Source organism: Hemiscyllium ocellatum, chromosome 9, assembly GCF_020745735.1.
Source record: "Hemiscyllium ocellatum isolate sHemOce1 chromosome 9, sHemOce1.pat.X.cur, whole genome shotgun sequence".
Lineage (NCBI taxonomy): Eukaryota > Metazoa > Chordata > Chondrichthyes > Orectolobiformes > Hemiscylliidae > Hemiscyllium > Hemiscyllium ocellatum.
Genome location: NC_083409.1, coordinates 96,179,443 through 96,202,639, shown reverse-complemented (window position 1 = coordinate 96,202,639; position 23,197 = coordinate 96,179,443). Strand labels below are relative to the sequence as shown.

General features: G+C 39.7%; 1 protein-coding gene across 2 annotated transcripts in view; it reads left to right on the top strand.

Annotated features, from left to right (window-relative positions):
* The first annotated feature begins 18,831 nt into the window (after positions 1 to 18,831).
* Positions 18,832 to 23,197, top strand: part of fnbp1l (formin binding protein 1-like) — a 198,671-nt gene continuing 194,305 nt past the window's right edge. For both annotated transcript variants that reach the window (XM_060830590.1, XM_060830589.1), the window contains exon 1: positions 18,832 to 19,066. In XM_060830590.1, coding sequence (XP_060686573.1) covers positions 19,043 to 19,066 — 24 coding nt within the window. In that variant the 5' untranslated portion in view covers positions 18,832 to 19,042. The remainder of the gene's footprint in view (positions 19,067 to 23,197) is intronic.

Sequence of the window (23,197 nt, the reverse complement as noted above, 5' to 3'; positions counted from 1 at the left end):
TACCCTATTGAAGCCCCTCATGATTTTATAAACTTCTGTAAGGTCACCCCTCTGCTTCTGATGCTCTGGGGAAAATAGCCTCAGCCTGTAGCTTAAACTCTCCAACCCTGGCAACATCCTTGCAAATATGTTCTGAACCCTTTCAAGTTTCACAACATCCTTTCTATAGCGGGGAGACCAGAATTGAATGTAGTATTCCAAACATGGCTTAACCCATGTCCTGTGTAGCCGTAATATGACATCCTAATATCTATATTCGATGCATTAATCAATAAAGCCAGACACCACCTTCATCACCCCATCTACCTGCGACTCCACTTTCAAGGAACTGTTGTGATGATGCTGCTGCTTTAACAAGGTTATGCTGTCCTTGGCTTTCTTTTTCCAGAGTTTGTAAAAGCAGCGAATCTCTCTCTCTCTCGCTCTCTTATTCTCTCTGTGTTTGATTTTACTTTTTGTATTGGGTTTTTGGATAAATTAAGTTATTCTACATTCTGTTCTCTTTTGTTTGTGTTTCATTTGGTAATCTTGCAAATAAATTCTGTTTTGTTTAAAAACAAATGGTTGGATCAGTTGCATTACCCCTGGAATATCTGTGTTACACCTGCTTTAACCAACTAGCAAAGTTAGGGTCTGGGCTACTTTCTTGAAATGTTTTGAGGGGGTCTGGTCTGGTCCATAACATTATTAACCTGCATTCCAAAGTCTCTTTGTTGGCAACACTCCCCAGGAACCTGACATGCTGTGATTTGCCTTTCCAAAATGGAGCACCTTACATTTATCTAAACTCCACCTGCCACTCCTCAGCCATTTGGCCCATCTGATCAAGGTCCTGCTGTTCCCTGAGGTAACCTTCTTGGCTTCCACTACATCACCAATTTTTAGATTACTTCTTTTTACATTAAATTCCCTACAGTGTGGAAACAGGCTGTTTGGCCCAACAAGTCCACACTGTCCCTCCGAAGAGTAACCTACCCAGACTTATTCCCCTACATTTCCCTCTGACTAATGCACCTAACACTATGGGCAATTTAGCATGGCCAATTAATCTGATCTGCACATCTCTGGACTGTGGGACAAAACTGGAGCACATGGAGGAAACCCACGCAGACACTCGGAGAATGTGCAAACTCCACACAGACAATGGCCCGATGCGAGTATCGAAACACTGAGCCACCATGCCGCACAATTTTGTTCTCATCTGCAAACTTACTAACTAAAACTCCTATGTTCACAACCAATTCATTTATATAAATGTCAAAGCAGTGAACCCAGCACTGATCCTTGTGGCACATTGCTGGTCACAGGCTCCGGTCTGAGATGCAACTCTCCTCCACCACCTGACCAAGTTAATAACTTGCCTCTAAATGGATTAATTTAATTCCCTCTGTTACCTGAATTTATGTCCAGAGGTGAATGTATGCAATCTGAGGTATTTCTCTGGGACTACATTGAATTTTTAATTTTTCTTCATCCCTTGCCTTAACCATGTTTCATTCTACCACTCACTGAATTGGGAAAGTATCTCAAACATACAAGTATCTATTGTACAACTTCAGAGTCTTGGTACAGAGTAATTGCACAGCTGAGATTTTACAATTATACCCTCTGGTGATCCAGCTTTGGTTCCATCAGTTTCCTACTTTATTCACTTCATTGTTTAAAAACTTGTCACTCTTTCAGTTTATACATAATAAGCTCCTTCACCTGTCAGCATCACTCATTTGTTGTAAATCCAGAAGCAATTCTTTGGAGTCTACTTAATACTTTTCAATTGTGTCTAAGTTTTTTAGTAAAAGCAAACATCACTGACTAAGTTTCTCCACTTCTGGTCTGGCTGCAGTTTTGTAGGACGCTTGTTGATTTTTGGATTTGTACCATGCAATTTATCTCTACATTCTCTGCCACTTAATGTGATGAATGTTCTGATGGTTTGTCAACCACTGGAATCACTAGGATCTGTGCTCCTAGTCAACGTGGCACCATTTACTTTTATTGTCATTACGTATTATGCTATTTAATTATCCAATACTCAGCAATTTTATTGCAAATTTGTTGTTTTCACATAACATGGAGGATATGGAGGTAGATATTTCCACTGTATATTGTTGGTTCAAATTTAATCAGAAAATGGTTTAACCTTGGGTTTCATCTTGTTTGAACACAAGGACTTTCAACTTTGTTAGAAAGGGGAGAAACAAGGGGCCATTCCTGTGTGTGATGTGTAAAGTTACAATTTCACTTCTCTGTTCCTTAGGTATGGATTGTTCAATTAAATATTGGGCAGAAGGTACACTCTGATTGCAAAGGGCATAAGGTCCACTTTCAAAGGCATAAGGTTCACCTTACCAGAGTCACGCTGAACCAAGAAATGATCTAATGTACTATCACAAACAGTACAACACTCAAATGTGATGACAGCTCGAACCTTGAATGGCTTGATTTTCATGATTGAATAGATAGTGAGTGCTGGTGTTAAATTACTTCTGGTGAGCATCATAACTTTATCCAACATTTAAACCATATCCGTAATTGGATCTTTCTCCTAAAGGACAATAGACTGCTCAAATTACAGAAAATAAACTGACATTTTTGTTTGCTTTTTATTCCCTTTTGGAAAGTTGTTTTGAAATGTGAATAGGAGGCCTCGCTGTAGAATTTTGGACTACTGAAGACTGCTGAATTCCAAATGTAATATTTTTAAATTCATCTGATTACTCAAGTGGGTATCCACTGAGTAGCCTGTGTCATGTGAAGCACAAAGGTCACCAGGTTGAATTCACTGGCCTGTGCTGCAATTCCCCTGCTGCCTCTCTGCGTATTATAGCAAGAAGATTAGCCAAAATCCACACTTCAGATGATTCCTGGAAATGCAAATAGAGACCTTTTTTAGATGGAGTTGGGAATGGTTTAACTCTTAATAACACATAGCCAAATATTGGCTATCAATGCTCATTTGTGGATAATGGTCACTTGGGTGACATCTGCAAATGTGTTGCTGGTCAAAGCACAGCAGGTTAGGCAGCATCTCAGGAATTATGCTCGAAACGTCGAATTCTCTATTCCTGAGATGCTGCCTAACCTGCTGTGCTTTGACCAGCAACACATTTGCAGCTGTGATCTCCAGCATCTGCAGACCTCATTTTTTACACTTGGGTGACATGCTGAGTCTCACATGTTAGGTCATGGTAACATGTTGACTATTGTTGATTATTCTGATAGTCCTTCCAGATTGTGATGTAATTTGTATCTCTTTGCTTTCAAGTCATTTCGCTTTGGCCACATATTTCTTCTGAACGTTTTCAGAAAGTAAAATGTCTTTATTGTATATTAGGTTGAATCAAAACTTCTTGCGCTTTAATGAAGTGTAAATGGTACAGTTATTTAGCATAGTCATTTTAGTTTCGGGAGCCTGGATTTAATTATAGTTCTGTTCTTAGTGGCAGTGGTAAGAATCTAATTCAAATGAATTTGAACCAGTTCCTACTGGGCACCACATTAAAACAAAACTGCTTGTATTTCAGCACAGTCTGGCATGCAGACGCAGAACTGGAACAACATCAGACTTCTGGAAAGTCTATATTTTCATGCTTAAGGGCATAAGGAATAAGGCTGGGAGGAGCCAGATGGCCTCTTAAGCCTGTTTTGACATTTAGTATCATAATGGCTGAATGTTTACTTCAAAATCACTTTCCTGCCCTGTTTCCACAACTCTTCTTACCCTTAGTGTTCAAAACGTCTATTGATCTCTGTTCTGTGTATACTCAATGACTGAACATCCACAGGCCTTTGAGATAAAGCATTTCAAAGATTCATAACTCCTAAGACATTTTTTTGCATGTCAGTGTAATGTCTTATCCTAAGACTATGACCCCTTGTGATAGACACTTCAGCCAGAGGAATTATTACTCAGCATCTACCATGTCACACCCTCCATGTTTTAATGAGATCACCTATCACCTTTCCTGGCTCCAGAGCATGTAGGTCCACTCTGATTAATGTCCCTTTTGAAGGACAGTCCATCTAAAGAATCTTTGTTGTATCTGCAAATCCTCCATCCCAATTCTAAGTAGTATAAAAGAATGTTAAAGTTTTCATAGACCTAAAGGACAATAGACTGCTCACTCATCACACAGACAACTGAATGTGAGGGTAACCTGAAGGTCACCATTGTCTCAGCAAGGGGCAAGGTTGCAATGACCTTGGCTCAAAAGAATTGAACCCATGCTGTTGCATCACAAACTAGTGTTGTGGACTAGGCCAGACCCCTCAAAACATTTTTAAGCAGGTAGCCCAGCCCATAACTTTGCTATTTGTTTGAGCCAGGTACAACTACCAAGTTTTAAATAGACAATTTACTTACAAAATTATGGAATGAAACAGTAACCGAAAACCAAACACCAGATAACTTATTCTATGCAAAACTGACTTAATAATGCTGTTCTGAAAATACTTGTATCAGTCCCAATAAACACATCCCTTAGCACAAAGAATAAAAATGAAACAAATTACAGGCTTGAAGTTAGCGAGAGGTCAGCAGCCTGTTTCACACATCCCCTGTTACAACTGAACCAAAAACTCTAATCTAAATGAAGGCTAGCTAAGCATTTTGTTGACCACTCCCCTTTGATTATATCGTGTTTCTTCAAAAAACCTGAAGCTTTATCTGTTGGGGGTAAACAAAGGGCCCTAATTAAACTTTCAAACCCAGCCTAGTTGGAGCCCAGGTTATAGTCCAACAGGTTTAATTGGAAGCACACTAGCTTTCGGAGTGACGCTCCTTCATCAGGTGAAGGAGTTCCGAAAGTGTGCTTCCAATTGAACCTGTTGGACTATAACCTGGTGTTGTGTGATTTTTAACTTTGTATACCCCAGTCCAACACCGGCATCTCCAAATCATAGTTGAAGCCTGGCCATTTAACTCCTCTCAGGAAGAAAACTCAAGGGCATAGCAATCTTGTAGAAAGAACAAGTATTGTGACACTAGCCAACCAGTCAACTGAGCTAACTAGACCTTAAGGAACACAAAATGATACAGTAATCCACTGGTTTAGTCCCAACTAAGCCAAATATAATTCCAACAAGACTTTCTTAGTGTTGTTCCATACTTGTTTCGTAATAAAGACACTATCATACCAGTTACATTCCGAATTGTTTGCTATACCCGCATGTTAACTTGTACATAAGTCACAGAATGTTAACAGTTCCTTGGTCTAAATCTGTCAAACGTCAGGGTTACTCCTCATTTGGCAACACTGTAAGCCTCCCCTTTTTAATCTAAAGCTGTCTGTACATTCTCCAATTAGCTACAGATGTACCACTTTCCCAGGAAAATGTTTATCCCTCACTGCATTTTTTTTGAGAATATTAATTATTCATTTAAATGCCTTCTATTGCTACTCTACCATAATAGCTTAAAATCTACTCTTTCAATCTATCTCAGCCAGTTTGCTCCTCATACCTTTGCAATTGGCTTTGCTAACATTTAAGAGCATTGTTTTGGACTTAACCACATTACTCTCAACCTTACTATGAAATTTTGAACTTAGGTATATGCCTGTGACAGAGTAGAAAGAACATTGTGTGATCAACTGGGCTGCACATGTTTGCAAGGAGAATGTAAAATTCCAACACAGGACTCAATATTTCTTTGTTCAGTTTGTCTTCAGATATATTTTGGATGCATTACATCTGTAGTTGTATGTATTTCAAGAATATTTAAAATCACCTTCTGTTTATGGGGATTAATTAGTAAGACCATAAGGTATAGGAATAGCAGTAGCTATTCAGCCCATTAAACCCGCTCCACCATTCAACGCGGTCGTGGCTGATCTGATTCTCAACTCCACGTTTTCCTGAATAGGAAGGGTTTGGAGGGATATGGGCCGGGTGCTGGCAGGTGGGACTACATTAGGTTGGGATATCTGGTCGGAATGGACAGATTGGACTGAAGGGCCTGTTTCCATGCTGTACCTCTCTATGACTCTATGACCTCTCCTGATTTAAAAAAATTATTATATTGAATAATTATTAAATATAATTGCTGCAGTGAGTACCTCACCTCCTAACTCCCCAAGGTCAGTCCACTATCTTCAAGATACAAGTCAGGAGTTTGATGGAATACTCCAAACTTACCTGGATGTGTGTAGCTCCAACAACACTCAAGAGCTTGATATCATCCAGGACAAAGCACACATTGGCACCTCATCCACAAACACCTAATCCCTCCAACACTTAGAGTATCAGTGTGTACTGTCGATGCACTATGGAAATTCACCATTGATCCTTTAGACAGCACCTTCCAAACCCATGACCACTTCCATCTAGGAAAGAGCAGCACATACGTGGAAGGTACACATGTAAGTTCCTTTCCAAGGCACTCACTATTCTGACTTGGAAATAGATCAGTGTTCCTTCAGTGTCAGGGGGTCAACATTCTGGAATTCCCTCCCTAACAATCTTGTGGGTCTACTTACATCACATGCCTTGCAGTGATTCAAAAAGGCAGATCACCACTACCTTCTGAATGGCAACTAAATGGTAATAAATGCTGGCCCAGCTAGTGACACCCATGTCCCATAATTGAATTAAAAATAAGACAATTAACAGCTCCTATTTTCTTTTGAGCTTCGGTTTTCTCCACTGTCTGATCTTGATAGTGCTGTAAATTGTTTAACTAGCTGTTTTCAGTAATTGACAAATGTCTATTTTAACAATTGTTTCACTTTGCTCATGAAATTGTAAAAATGGAATGGTGGTACTCTATTGATAACAATTAAGATCTGCATTTGTCATTCAAAATGGAAGGCATTACACAAATTGATTCAATTTTGAAACTACTGTAGAATAACCTTAAATTTTCAAGTCCTTGGATGCTTGCATTTTACTGAAACAACCAGTCCAAAATTCAGTTTTGCTATGTAGCAGGATGCTTCTACTTTCCACTAGGTGGCCATCTTGTTTTCCTATTGAAGATGTAATCCTTACATAATATACGAACAGAGCTTGTAACTAAATGCTGTAGCTACTAGTGTGAACCTGATTGGTGTTTTATTTTCAGCCTATTTAAGACAGTGAGAGAATTGGGTTTTTTTTATGAGAAAGTGAGATTCGAAGCAGAACTTTCTCGCGTCTGTAGAATTAATCTGCAATAAATCAATGCAATTGCAAATCACCTGTTGCGGAGTACTTTCATTTTAGGGTTCATGTTACTTTGAAAGCATAATTTTAAATGTAAATTCTACTATCTCAATAATCTGTTGAGTATTTGTTCATGTAAACAACAAATAGTAAACATTACAAAGACTCTGCATTAAGTAGATTTTCTGGTGTATTGAAAATGTTAATACATCTTCGATACAATTCTTCAGGCTAATGTTAATTGCTGGTAAATCTTTAAGTAGCTATTCATGTGGCAGTTTAAATGGACAACATCAAGAAACTACTCAAATGAAATAGGGTATCACATCCGAGCTGCAAATGTGTTGCTGGTCAAAGCACAGCAGGTTAGGCAGCATCTCAGGAATAGAGAATTCGACGTTTCGAGCATAAGCCCTTCATCAGGAATAAGAGAGAGAGAGCCAAGCAGGCTGAGATAAAAGGTAGGGAGGAGGGACTAGGGGGAGGGGCGATGGAGGTGGGATAGGTGGAAGGAGGTCAAGGTGAGGGTGATAGGCCGGAGTGGGGTGGGGGCGGAGAGGTCAGGAAGAGGATTGCAGGTTAGGAGGGCGGTGCTGAGTTGAGGGAACCGACTGAGACAAGGTGGGGGGAGGGGAAATGAGGAAGCTGGAGAAATCTGAATTCATACCTTGTGGTTGGAGGGTTCCCATCCGAGCTCAATCTATTCATAACAGGAGTGACCAGATATAAATCAATATAAATCAATATTCGGAACATAATTTTGTGTCTGTCTCTCTGTGTCTGTCTCTGTCCCAAATCTTCATCCTCATCTCCAATACTGAGTCCAGTTGCCATTTTAACTTCCCTTCTGTTTCAACCCTGACCCTGCCTGTGCTCCTCTACATTGCTTCATCTTGGTTTCACATACCAATGACAGTCTCACATCTGACTTCTGATACCTAACTTTTGGCTGTACGCCCTCTCTTCTATCATTCTGAATTGAACATTGACTTTAGAAACTTATGATGCTGAGGTGCCAGTGTTGGACTGGGGTGAACAAAATTAAAAATCACACAACACCAGGTTTTAGTCCAACAGGTTTATTCGGAAATACAAGCTTTCAGAGCGCTGCACCTCCATCAGGTAGCTAGTGGTGCAGGATCACAGGACACAGAATTTATAGCAATCATCAAAGTGTCATAAAACTGATGCGACATATTGAACAAACTTAGATTGCTGTTAAGTCTTTTATCGCTTGGAATAGATTGCAGGTTTTGATTTGTTAATATATAAATCCCAGAACTTCTTTCAAGTCACAACCCTGAGACAGATAACTTAAGATTTTATCAGTATCTAAAAAAGTGACATCTCAGCTCAGACAAAGCATTAAAGGTGTGAGGTTCAAGTCTGTCTGTATTCCAAACTGGAGTCAGATTAATTCTATTTCCAAAGTAGGAATTTCTAAAATCTCACATGGACGGTCTACAGATTAATCCAAAAGCATGCTCAAAGTAGAATGCATCTGCAAATTCAGCCCCGTTGATCTATTAGTGGGTGAGAGAGTGTGTGTGCCTGTTTGATAGAGTGTGTGCATGAGTTTATGCCTGTGAGAGGGTGTATATGGTGTGGTGGGGTCACCTGTGGTGTGACCAAGATCCCAGTTGAGGCTGTCCTCATGATTACCGAACTTGGTTATCAGCCTCTGCTTGACAAACTCTGCATTTGTTGCCTATCTCGAAGTTTACCTTGTAAGATGTTCATCCAAACATCCGAGACTGAATGTCCTTGACCACTGAAGTATTCTCTGACTGGGAGGGAACATCCCTGCCTGGTGATTGGTGCTCTGTGTCCATTTTATCCATTGCTGCAGTGACTGCATGGTCTCGCCAATATACCATGCCCTGGGGCATCTTTGTCTCACATGTTGCAGGTAATGTTGGCCGAATCGCATGAGTATCTGCTGTACACATGGTGGCTGGGGTACCCACGTGTAATGGTATATCCTTGTCTATGATCTGACACGTCTTTGCAGTGGTTACCATGGTGTTGTGGTCGATGTTGTCCTGAATGTTGGGTATTTTTGTTGTCTTCAAATCCCCTAGAAAATTCTAATCTTCTTTTCTTTCCCTGGTAACTGACCAACACTAAACCAGCCTCTTCAAGAACTTGGTGTCTGATTGGACCCCGCGATGAGCTTCTAACAACTTCTAACTTTGAATTATTTGATTCACCAAAGCCACCTACTTCTACTTCTGTAACATCAGTTGACTTGAGTCTGCCTCATCCACTATTGAATCCATTATCCATGTTTCCTCTAGACTTAATTAATCAACAGTCTCCTAAGTGACCTCCTAGTTTCTATCCTGCATTCCCTTGAGCTGATAGCATGAATTTTTAATGTGCTGTAAATTCATCAGTGCTGTGCTCACAAGCTCATTGGTCTCTAATGCTATGATGTAAAATTCCATTTACAATTTAAATTGTTTCAAATCCTTTCATTGCCTTGGCATCCTCAATCTCTTTTGTACTATACCCTCCAAGATCTCTGCTCCTTCAAATCTGGTCTCTTATGCATCCCAGAATTTAATTGCTCCACTATTATTGTAATGCCTTCACTTGCCTAGCCGTAAGCTTGGGAGTTTCCTGCTGAAATCTCTCCGCCTCTCTTTCATCCCTGTTTATACACTCCATAAAACTTGCCTCCTATGACCAATTGTTTTTATGGTTCTAGTATCTCCATATGTGACATGGAGTCTAATGTCGTTTGATTACATTTCTGTGAAGTGCCTTGGGACTTTGAACTATGTTTAAAGGTGCTTTTTAACTGTCATCAGCTGCCTGCTTTCCCACTTTGCTGATTTTCAAGAAAAACTGTATAGTGGTTATTAAACCTATAAACTTTTCCTGTGTGAGAGCCATCAGACAACATGTTTCCTGGTTCCAATTTAGATGAATGGTCTAAACTTGAAATGTTAATCTGACATTTTTTTCAAATCCTGACAGATGTATTGTAAACTTCCAGCATATTTAAAATAATTAAATATCCAACATTCAGTTTCACTTCAGTATTCTTGTCCTCATCCACTTTGAATATAGTTACCTAATTTCAGCCCAGGGACCACCTGGTTGATCTGTTTCAAAGTCACACTAAATTCTGCATTTATCCACCTTGGAAATCAGAAGGATACTAGCAAGTGAGAAACTCTCATTTTAGTGGACATTTGATTTGTTGTGCTTTTTTTACCATCTCATATCAAAATTACATAATTGAGGTTTTCCAGAGTGGAAGCTCCACTTCCTTGGAGCAGGAGGAGACCATTCAGCCCATTGAACCTGCTCCAAATTCAAAAAGATCATAGCTAATCTGTTTCTGGCCTTCACTTCACCTTCCTATCTGCCCATCTGTCACAACCTTTAACTTCCTTGTTAATCAGAAATCTGCCTACCTCAGTCTTGGATAGCCAATGGCTCAGCCTTTGCTGTTTTGCATGAGAGAATTCCCAAGGTCATCAACTCTCTGAAAGAAGTCCTTCCACCTCACCAACAAAGGAAGATCCCTTTTATTTTTAAACTGTGCCTCCTAGTTCTAGAAACTTTCGAGAAGGAAAATCCTCTCAGTTTTTACTCTGTTAAACCCCCTTGGAACCTTTTTATATTTCAATGAGGTCAAATCTAATCAACATTTCCTCATATGCCAATATGTTTTATTCCAGGAATCAGACAAATGGAACCTTTTTTCTGTAATTCTTCCAATTTAAGTACATTCTTCTTAAGTAAGGAGACCAAACTACACACACTGTGTTCAGCCTGTGCAGCTGTAGCAAGGCTTCCCTACTTGTATTTTCTTTTTTTCTGTTCTTAAAGGTCAACATTCCGTTTGCTTTCCAAATTATTTACTGGACCTGCATGTTAGCTTTTTGTGCATTTTGTATAAGGACACTGTGATCCCACTGCATTGCAGCATTCTGCAGTTTCTTTCCAGTTAAATAATATTGTTTTAATTCTTCGTGTGATTTACTCTTTGTGGATGCTGAGTGTACATGTAGAGAATTGTGTACACATGCAGTACAGAGTACTAAGAGCTATCGGGCAATTTGATGGTTTAAAATACAATCACTTTTACCTGGCATATTTCAATTGAGAATCAACTGAAGCCAACTGTACGATGCACATAAGAATTACTAATTTCATGAACCTGTTAACATCACTATGATAGTATTGAGAGCAGAATAGACTAGGCCCACTTTGAGATTTTTTTGTACTCAAAATTGTGGAGAAACTTTTTTGACAATAAAAACAAACACAGTGCATCCCTCTCAGCACCTCCATTTTCACAAATCTACTCACTTGAAAACTTGGTGATAGACTCCCTGTTATTTGAGTAAGTCCAAGCAGTAAATGGTCATGATCAATTGCACAGAAGTCAAAAAGTATGATCCAAGATTGGGTGGTCATCTGCAAAACTGGTTGTACAAGTTGACGTTGTTGGAGCTCGGGGAAATAGCATGTCTGTGGTTTTCCACCGGTCACATTTGAATGATGTGAGTTCAGCGTAGGTAGTTCTCAAAGCATGTTGAATTTAAAAACAAATGTGTAACAATGGAATCATTAATCTTTCAGTTGTCTTCTGTGTACTTGCACTGTGGAAAAACAGCATTTCACTATTCAGAAAATGCTGCTGAAGTACCACATATGTGACAGGATCAGCTTCTCTGTGATTTTTGCCAATTGAGTTTTATACATTAATAATAATGACTTCAGTGAGGAATCAAATACATGAAATGCTAAGCATGTGAATAAATTAAAAGGTGAAATGCAAAGTACTTCAGGAGTATTAATGAACGTACATTGCAGAAGAGAAATTGCAAACAATTCAGAATCTGGGCCATATGTTTTAATTCAAAATTTGCTTGTTATATTCAATATTGCTGCACTATCCTTTTAGCATTATAAATACATAAAATTTAAAAATACCATTCAAAATTTCATTTATAACAATAAATGTTTCTTATTCTAAAACAACATGTAACCCTTTCTTGTTTTCAGAAGCTGGATATGTTCTAATATGCTTAGTAATCTTAGATGTTAGGTTTATAAAACAAAATACTGTAAACACAGTGAGTAGAGGTTTCTTTTCAAATATTGAAAAACAGCCTTTGACGGAAGTATACTTTCATTTTGTTTTTATAATAAACAATAAGGACTAGCCACTCCAAAACAAGGAAATCTTGTAGATTCCAGTATCTGCAGTAATTTGCTCCTAAAAGTTGTGGATTGTTAGTTGCTATTCTAGTGTTAGTAAAACTATTTGCGACGAATTCCTGTGAGACAAACTGAAAATGACCTAGCCTGCATCAATAAATTTAGATATTAAAACAATAATTAATAGGTTTTCTTTACAATTTTCCACAACAGGGAGACAAGATTCCCATCTAGTAAAATACTGACATTGCTGCCTGGGATTTTTTTTAAAGCAACTTAAGCGAAGGAGAGATAGTGTTTTGCATATGGAGCTCGTGGAGAGGCCAACACTGAACGGCTCTGCAGAGATTTTTTTAAAATCTGGAGATAGACAGTTGGACTTCAGATGTTTTTTTTGTTTTGTTTCAGCTAAGTGCTTCATATTTTAAAGTTTTTTTTGTTTTTTTATCGTTTGTATGATTGAGATTTGAAATCTGTGGGTAAGGTAGGGTACTAGTTTATTTTATACATAAGGTGAGAGTGAGAGCTTTTTAGGCTTAATGTCACTGAGGCCATTCAAGAGACAGTGTGAACTCTGGTAGATTGAGAACACTGATTTCACAACAAGATCAGTCAGTTAGATGGGTGACTGTCAGGAAGTCCCCTATGGCTATTCTGTCTCCAACCAGATAATGGTATGAGTACTGTTGAAGGGGATAGCTGCTCAGATTAAAATAGAAGCAGCAGTCAGATCTTGAGCACTAAGAAAGAATATTATGTTCAGTGGTGGTTGTCAATTGTTATGGGGGACACTCTTGTTGGGGCACAGAAAGGAAATTCTGTGGCACTGAACATAAATCTACGATAGTATGTTGCTTTTCTGGTGCCATGGTTAATGACATCTCAAACCAGTTGAAGCATATTATCAAATGGGTGGGTGAGAAGCCAGAAGTTATTGTACATATTGGTAGGGTGACATAGTTAAGGAAAGGGTTAAGGTTTTTATAGAGTAAATATAAGTGGTTCGACAGAAGGTTTAAAAACAGAACCTCAGAAGTAGTCATCTCTGGTTTACTCTTGGTGCTACGTTCTAATGTGGGAAGGAATAAAAGGACAGGGCAGATAAATCAGCAGTAGAGCAGGTTGTGCAATGTGCAGGAATTCAGATTCTTGGATCATTGGGATCTCTTCTGGGGGAGAAAAGACCTGTTCAAAATGGATGGGTTTCACTTGAACCAGAAAAGGACCAAGGTTCTGGCAGGGAGATTTGCTACTTTTATTTCAGGAGTCTGTAAACCATTTTTACAGGGATGGAGGGGTGCTCTCCTAAGTAGCAGTGAAAATAGAAAGATAGGTGGGTACGGTTCTGAATCAGAAAAGGGGTATTATAAGTAAGGCTGATCAACTCAGGGCATGTATCAGAAGATGGGACTGTGAAATCATAGCTATTACTGAAACTTAGTTGTGGGAAGGACAGGACTGACAGCTCAATATTCTGTGGTTTTGATATGATGGGAAGGATAGAATGGGAGGACGGGGAGTGGTGTTTTTAGTTAAGGAAAACATCACGACTGTAATTAGTTTAAAATCTCACAACACCAGGTTATAGTCCAAAAGGTTTATTTGGAAGCATAAGCTTTCAGGGGGCTGCTCCTTGTGATGAACCACCTGATGAAGGAGTGGCACTCTGAAAGTTAGTGCTTCCAAATCTACCTGTTGGATGATAACCTGGTGTTGTGTGATTTTTAACTTTGTCCACCCTAGTCCAATACTGGCACCTCCAAGTCATGGTTACTGTAATTAGGATATTTCTGAGAGATTGCCCAGTGACAATATATGGGTTGAAATTAGAAATAAGAAAGACATGATCACCTTGATGAGATTGTATTCTAGACCCCACCGTAGTCAGACATTAAGGAGCAAATATGTTGACAGATGTCAGATATAAGTACAAATAATAGGGTTATAATAGTAGGGGAGTTTAATTTTCCAAACATTGATTTGGACGCCGTAAGTGTTAAAGGTCTGGATGATGAGAAAGTCGTTAAATGTATTCGAGAAAATTCTCTTTATCAATGTGTAAATGTTCCCAACAAACTTGACTTTCTGGGAATAAGGCAGGGCAAGTGACCTAAGTGTTAGTAGGGGAACACTTTGGGACTAGTGATCATAATTCTACTAGTTTTAAAATAGTTATGGAAAAGAATAAGGTTTCCAAAAAGAAAATTAAAGTTAAACTGGAGTAAGGCAAATTTCAATGTATGAGACAAGAACTTTCAAAAGTTGTTTGGAGTAGACAGTTCGCAAGTAAAGCAATGACTGACGAGAGTTCAGAGGTATTATCTTCCTATCAGAGTGAAGGGTAAGGGTAAAGAACAATGGATGAATAAAGATTTTGAGGTTCTAGTCAAGATTTTAAAAAATTAGATATAGACAACTGGGGACCAATGAATCTCTTGAAGAGCATAAAGAGTGTAGGAGAATTCCTAAGAAGAAAATCAGGAAGGCAAAGGGGATATGAAAGAGCCTTGGTAGATAAGAATAATCCAAAGAGATTTTACAAGCAGATTAAGAGCAACTAGAAAGACAATACGGCCCCTTAAAGGTCAATGAGGTTGCCTTTGTGTTGAACCTCAGGAGATGAGAGAGAAATGAATATTTTGCATCAGTTTTTACTGTGGGGGAAGAAATGGAGGTCAGAGAACTCAGGGAAATAATGATGTTTTGAAAACAGTTCACATTACAGAAGAGGAAATTCAGGAGGCCTTTGAAAACATAAAGGCGGATAAATCTCTGGGACCTGGTCATGTGTATCCTAGGCTGTTGGGAGAAGTTAGGGAGGAAACTACAGGGTCCTTAGCAGAAATATTTGTATCATCTATCATTATAAATGAGGTGCCAGATGACTAGAGGTTGACTAATTTGTGCCTTTTTAAAATAGAGGCTGTAAGGTGATACCTGGGAACTATAGACCTATGAGTCTGACATCGGTGGTGGGAAAATTGTTGGAAGTGATCCTGAAAGATAGGATTTTCCTGCATTTCGAGAGGCAAGAAATTGTTAGGGATAGTCAGCATGGATTTGTGCAAGGGAAATCGTATCTCCAAACTTGATTGAGTTTTTTGAGGAAGTAGCCAATAAGATTGAGGGCAGAGCAGTAGATGTTGTTTACTTGGAATTTAGTAAAGACTTTGACAAGGTAGACTAATTAGTAAAGTTAGATCACATGGGATTCAGGGTAACCTTGCTAATTAGATACAAAATTGGCATGACAGTATGAGTTAGAGGATGTAGTGGACAGGTTTTGTTTGGACTGGAGCCCTGTGACCAGCAGTGCTCTACAGGGATCAGTACTAGGTCCACTAATGTTCATCATTTGTATAAACTATTTGGATGAGAATATAGGGGGCGTGGTTAGTAAATTTGCAGATACCTTCTTCACTGTCCGCTATACCAATTTGATGTTATCGAAGATAACAAAGAGATCTTGATCAGTTAGGTCAACGGGCTGAGAAGTGGCAGATGAAGCTTAATCTGGATAAATGCGAGGTATTGCATTTTGGTACAACAAACAAGGGCAGAACTTGATGAAGTGCTTATGCCTGAAATGTTGATCCTGCCTGACCTGCTATGCTTTTCAAGCACCCCACTTTTGACTAGGACTTATACAATTAATGGTGGAGCCAAGAGTAGTGTTGTAGAACAGAGAAGCCTAGGAGTTCAGATACATAAGTCTTTGAAGTTTGCATTATTAGTACTCAGTGTGGTTAAGAAGGCATTCCATATGCTTACTTTCATTGCTCAGACCTTTGAGTAGGAATTGGGACGTCACATTGAGGTTGTACAGGATGTTGGTGAGACCTGCTGAAGGAAGGATCTAATTAAGCTGGTGAGGGTTCGGAAAAGATTTACCAGGATTTACCTGGGAATGGAGGGTTTGGGTTATAAAAATAAGTCTTTCACTAGAATGTAGGAGATTGAGGAGAGACCATAAAGAAGTTTATAAAAACATGAGGGGCATAGATGAATAATAAAAGGTCTTTTCCCTAAGGTAGGGGAATTCAAAACTAGGGGGCACATTTTTAAGATGAGAGGAGAAAGATTTAAAAAGGACATGAGGGGCAACTTTTTTCCACAGACAGTGGTTAGTATGTGGAATGAACTGACAGAGGAAGTGATAGACAGAACATTTTAAAAGAAATTTGGATAAGCACATAGGTAGGAAAGGTTTGGAGGGATATGGACCAACTGCAGGCACATAGGGCTAATTTAGATTGGGTACATGGTTGGCATGGTCTAGTTGGACTAAAAGATCAGTTTCCATGCTGTATGTAACTTCTCTGTGAGAAACAAAGCTCATTCAATTCAATAAGTTCAGTCCGAGACAAGATCTGAATCTGTAGTGTCATTTATTTCACACTTGCAAGTGGGTGTGATGTCCACAAGGCAGGGACAAAAAACACTGAATTCAACAAATACTCGATATTTACATAATTTGGTTCCTACATTTTTTTTCTTATTTCATTGTTTCCACCCCCCCCCCCCCCCCCGTTTACATGCTCCACTTCCCTAAGACCGGTACCCATTACTCCTGTTTATCTCTTGTCTTATCCGGCCTTGTCTGTGACAAAATGCTTATTTCTGACCTCACAAGGCCATTTGACCTCATCCCATCCTTTGCTTACTATTATCTGCTCCCTCCATCTGTGCCCCTCACAGCATCTTATCACTAAGCCCTTTTAATTGGGGTTTGTTCCTGAGTTTCTGTAAAAGTGGGAAACAGATGTTTATACCGATTGTTTATACAGGCATATCTAATTTAACTGCATATCTTCACAGCATTTTATCTAGTGCTGTATTTCTACCATTGTCTTACAGTCCCATTTCTTTCTTACATACCTTTTTAGCTAATACAAAAAAAAACAATTATGCATTTCCTCTACATAGTTTCCATTCTTGTTGACTCAGCTCTTGGCTGAAACAATTACACACTGATGTGAGTTCATTTATGTTTATATAATCAATTATAATTGCAGAATTGCAGAAGTAACATTAATTTACCTATATCCCACATTCTCCTTTCATGTTGAATATGAAGATTTGTAACATTGTAATCAAATAACCTCGTTACCCATGGAAATCATGATCAACATAAGATGAAAGTACTTTAGTAAAGAACACATCTCACTCTATACCTGCTCCCAATCCCTGCTTGATTTTAAGTCAAAAGGACTGAATATCTGGAGGAAGGTAACACATAACAAACTTTTTAATTTTACTTAAGCTGCTAATTGAGAAGACACAGCCAAAACAACAAAGTTGGGGATCACTGCAGGTTAGGCAGCATCCATGGAGAGGCAGCAAGCTAACGTTTCGAGCCTAGATGACTCTGGATCAGAGCTGACCCCTCTCACAACCCCTTTTTTTCTGGTACACAGGACTGTTTAGGTGTTGCTTCGATCTCTCGCTAGGACCTTAAGTGTTCAATTTCCACCCCTCTATAATTTTCACCATCATCCATTTGGGCAGTTTCCTTGATCTCTCAGTCTCCATTCCCGGGAATAAACTATCCCCTAAAACTACCCTGATGCAGGTGTTGGACTGGGGTGTACAAAGTTAAAAATCACACAGCACCAGGTTGTAGTCCAACAGATTTATTTGGAAGCACTAGCTTTCGAAGCGCTGCTCCTTCATCAGGTGTTTCTGGATATGCCGATGAAATGTAGAATGGTTTTAAAATAAATAACCTGTATTAATCTTCAAAGCAATCTGTATCAGTGTTCTTGCATTTATGAGGTGTTGGATGTAATCCCAAGAGGGTTACAACATATAGAAATGGTTTCGCTTGTGCAATTGTCTCTCTCTTGTGGAGTGAGGTAACTGCTATCTGTGTGCAATCACACATACGGCGCCAGGTTTTCCACCTACCCAGTATTTATCATTTTTGAATCGGCTTATTACTCCTCCGTGTGATTTACTCTATCAAACTATCCAGGGCTTAATCGTTGCATTTAATTTCTTCAGCCCCGCACCTAATCACATACGTTTCTCTTTGTTCATTCCCTCTTACCTTTTCATTTTAATTAAATACCTAGAACATTAGGATTTTTTCGCTGTTCTGATGAAAGGTCATTACTCTCTTTTCATTCTCCACAGATGCTGCCTGGCCTCCTGAGCACTTTTGCAGTTAATCGCGAACCTGTTTTAAAACAACAGTGAGGGGATAAGTGGTGACAGGTCTGCAACGTATTTTGTTGCATTGTGCCGTCGTGTACAACACGGCACTCCGCGTAAGAACAAAGGCTCATTTAACATAACGTGCTCCTGCAAATAAAACTGGCGCTTTTCTTTCGCGCAGAGCTGGGCGAAAAATGCAAAAGAGACTGGGTTTTTTTTTGTTTTGTGTGTGATTGCAACAGCCAACCCCCCCAATCCCTGCCCTGCCCGTCTGAATCACTGTGTGCAGAGTAAATGAGCGTGGGTAACCCAGCCCTGGGTGTGAATCAGTGCCTCCTGCGGCTCAGTTAGCGAGGGATCGATCGCGGGCGAGCGTCTCCGTCTCCAACCTGAGTCCTCCAGCATCCCGGCTTCCACCGCGTTCGCCTGGAGAGAAGGACGAGGAGCGAGGAGGCAGTTGCTGCTGGAGCTGAAGGGGGCGGCTTTGAAAAAGAGCAACACACACACACAGACTTAGGGAGGGAAAGCGAGACGAATTCGGGATAAAAGGAACGAGCCGGCAACCATGCATTGGGGGACGGAGCTCTGGGTAAGTGAGGAATTTTATTTTCCCTCTTTTTTTTGTTTGTGATGATGTCGATTGTTGTTATTTTTTTGTTGTCACGCGAGGGGGGTGACGGTTGGCGGCGGCGATGGCCGGCTTTCCCCCCCCGCTCTAACCAGCCCCCCCCCTCCTCTCTAACCACCCCACCCTCCTCCTCCTCACAATTTACCCCCTCACCTCAGGATCCACACCGAGCTGACAGCCCCCGGGATTCGGGGGAAGCCTGCGTGCGCCCCCCCCCCCTCCCGGAGTTTAATTTTTTTTCCTCTCCCAACCGCTCCGGTTGGCGAGGGGAGGGTGGGGTGTTGGGGAAGGTGCATTTGTTCTGTTGTGTGTGTGTTTCCTTCTCGGGCAGCTCGGTCCTGTGCTATTTTATTATTGTAAAGCGCCGCTTACACCTGCGAGGAAAGTTGGGCAGTCTTTTTTATTGTCTCTCTCTCTCTCTTCACCGTCTCGCCACCTCCACCACGGGGGAGATCTCGATCATTCTGTGGTAGTTTTTGTTTAAGGCGGTGGATTCGGTTGGCAGCCGGTCCTCTCTGGGTTTTTTAAAAAAAATATAATTATTGTGTCGGTGTTTGTTACTGGCAGGAGGAGCCCTCCTTTGCTGTTGGAACAATGCACTCGGTACGTGGCTGTGGGAGAGGGAGAGATCTGCGTGTCTGTCAGCTCTCCCCTCTCACTGTGTGTGTGTGTGTCTCTCTCTCAGATCATCGAATGTAATTTGGAGATTTGAGTGAGTGACAGAAAGATCCAGACCAGTTTGAGGGATTTCTGTCACTGTTATTCTCCTTTTTCCAACCCCGCCCTCCCCCCTCAGCAGTACATGTTTGTGGGAAGACTCCATAACGCGCTCACCAAAGCAATACCTGTACGTTTTACCTGCACGACACGTCTTTTTAATGGATTCCCTTGAACTCCATTTGATTTGCAGCTTCCAAAACCGTCACTTGTTCGATCGGATTATGTGTGTTATGTTATATCCTATTCGTATAATTAAACGCTGAAATGGCAGAGCCACTTGATATTTCTATATCCCACGACTTTTCTCTCAGCAAGTGTCTTAATTGTCGTGAAAATATTACATCGTACCTCTCAACCGAGTTGTTCCGAGCGACTGTCTCTTTTCTCCATTGGCCGTAACGTAGGGACTGTGGCCATTTAACTACTTTTCATAAGTTCCAGTACAGCAAATGAACCAATCACTTGTGCTTCCTGACATAAGCTCAAAATATTTATTTCTCTTGATTTTTATTGTAAACCTGATATAATGGATGTTGACAAACCCGCTAATTTTAAAATGTCTGCCCCTCCACGTCCTCAAAATATTCTACACTTTGGAGGCCAGAACGATTTCAGGAAGTTGGTACAGGGTGTTTAAAATGCAGTTTAAAGTGTCGAAGCACGGTATGTCCGAATAGGGAAGAAACCTGCGTATGGGAACTGAGACTCCATTATTTTAAGTGAAAAAGGTGAACATTTCATTTGCTTTTTTCGGACGTGCCGTACATTAATGTAGAATAGGCACTGCACCCGAGAGAACATAAGTACTCCAGGAAATATGGTTGAACGTATCTAAATTGCTCCAGGAAGGAGACCCATAAACTAAAACAAACAATCTATGTTGATATTGAAGATAAATTAGAATATAGACTGAAGGATTGCCCAATTCGAAAAGTGTTAAATAAGTTTAAAAACAGCATTCAACGGCTGATTTATTTTTTTTGGATAAGCTTGAGTTGATGAGCAGAATTTGAATTCTATGTATAAATATAAATGCTGATGAATATTTCTAATCTGACTGGTTTGTATTGCATTAACATTCCAAAAAATAGACATAGCAGACTTGAAATGTGAGTATTTTGTTCAGTCCATTGCTACCAGATGTGCTGAATTTCTTTAGTATTTTGTTTATTTTATATCTCCAGCATTAGTTGTACTTTGCTTTTATCTTACTTTAGTCTTGTTTCATATTTAAGGTGAATTCACTAAGACTATAATTAAAAATTAAAAATTAAAATCAAGCCTAGAGAGAAATGATTTATTTTCACTTTGTAGTGAATTGTGATTTAATCTGTGCAGTTAAGCAGCAGTTTACGTGTTACATCTTTTTCTTTTAACACATCAGTCTATTTGCAGCAGTGGAATCTATCTGATTGATTAGGAATGGACATGTCATCAAAAGTAGAACAAAACTAATCTGGGCATTGATTCTCCACCAGTCTGCCCTCAGTCATCAGTAAGGTGTCTTGACAACATTACTAAATGGCACTTTGTGCTATTCGCATTCTGTCTGAATTATCCGGCCTTGGACTTCATTATAATCTTTATTTCAGACATGGACAAAAGAGTTGAATTTGAGAAATGTACTCCCAACTGAACAACACTATAGTATACCTTCAACATCTGGACGCAGTGGTTCAAGAAGTTGGGTCACTACCATCTTTCTGATGGCAATTGGGGTTTGCCTTCGCTGCCCTAACCCCTCAAATGAATTTTAAAGCATTTAGCATTGGTTGTGTAGGTAAGCAGAGTTCACATTTTGGCAGCACATAAGACACCAGTTAAGTATAGTGTGTGGTGTTAGTTGAGCTCATCTTGGTCAGTTGTGCAGACTTTACAATTGATTATTAGCAGTGGGTGGGGAGGTAAAAAATGGATAGGAGTTCCTGGTCATTTTTGTTTTGTATGAGACATCCTGCTTGAGATTTGTTTGTTAGATATTTTTAATCAATTTATGTATTATAAACCTAGGATTTCTGGCCCAGAGGTAGGGATGCAACTACTGTACCACAAGAGCTTTTGTCATAAACCAATAAACCCACCATTCTCCCACTCTGGACTATTGGGATCGCCTCACAATCTGCTCCAGAACTTGAAACTAAGTCTCCAGGCTGAAAGGTAGGGATGTTACCACTATGCCACAAGAGCCTTGCTCCAGATTTTTGTCTATTGTTTTCTTTTCATATCACAAAGTGCTCTTGCACAACATTTTTTTTGGCCCCACCACCAAATCAACTGTGGTCCTATTATCCACCATTCCTAAATCATCCATGTTTCCAGTTACTCAATTTATGTGCCAAACTCAAAAATATGCTTTTTAAAATCACAAACCAAGTAACCCACCATTCTGATGTTTGTCAGAAATTAAATCTGGGTCCCCAGGACATTACCTCAGCATCTGGATTAATTGTCTGTGGATGGTACCACTAAGTCATCTCCTTGCTGTATAGACTTGCACAGCTTTAACAAAATTAGGTTTTTGAGGACAGTACAAGTGTTAGGGGAGGTGAGGGCAGTTAGGATACTAGCAGTAGACTGAATTTTAAATAATTTTCAAATTCATTTTCAGAAAACTTAATTTTGTTTCTGGATTTAGATTTTGATAGTAAATTACAGCCTCAATAGTTGCTATTAAAGTATGTGGGAGAGAAGCCTGAGATATTCAAATAGATGGACCATGATCAATTAAATTATAGTTAGGTTTTAAGTCAAACATTTGTGGAATCTTTAAGGAAAAATGTTAACTTTATGTACGTTATTTTAATATGAGGGCGAACACCATAGTATTTATAGAATTATAGAATGTTCCATCACAAAAAGGAGAAGATTTGGCCATCAATTCCATTGCAGCTTTTGGGGGAAAGCTGACTGGTCTAATTAGTAGGTTTGCAGATGATACAAAGATTGGTGGAGTTATAGATAGTGGAGGATTGTCAGAGGATACAGCAGGATATAGAGCAGTTAGAGACATGGCAGAAAAATGTCAAATGAAGTTTAATCCAAACAAATGTGAAGTGATGCATTTTGGAAAGTCAAATACAGCTGAAAATTATACAGTGAATGGCAGAACTCTTAGGACTATTGATATGCAGAAGGATGTGGGTGTACAGATGCACGATCACTGAAGGTGACAGTGCAGGTGGATAAGGTGGAACAAAAAAGGCTTGTGGCATGTTTATCTTCGTTGGAAGGGCATTGAGTATGAGGATAGACAAGTTATGCTGCAGCTTTATAGAACTTAAGTTAGGCCACACTTGGAATATCGCATATACATCTGGTCACCACACTACCAGAAAGATGTGGATACTTTGGAGAGGGCACAGGAAAGGTTTA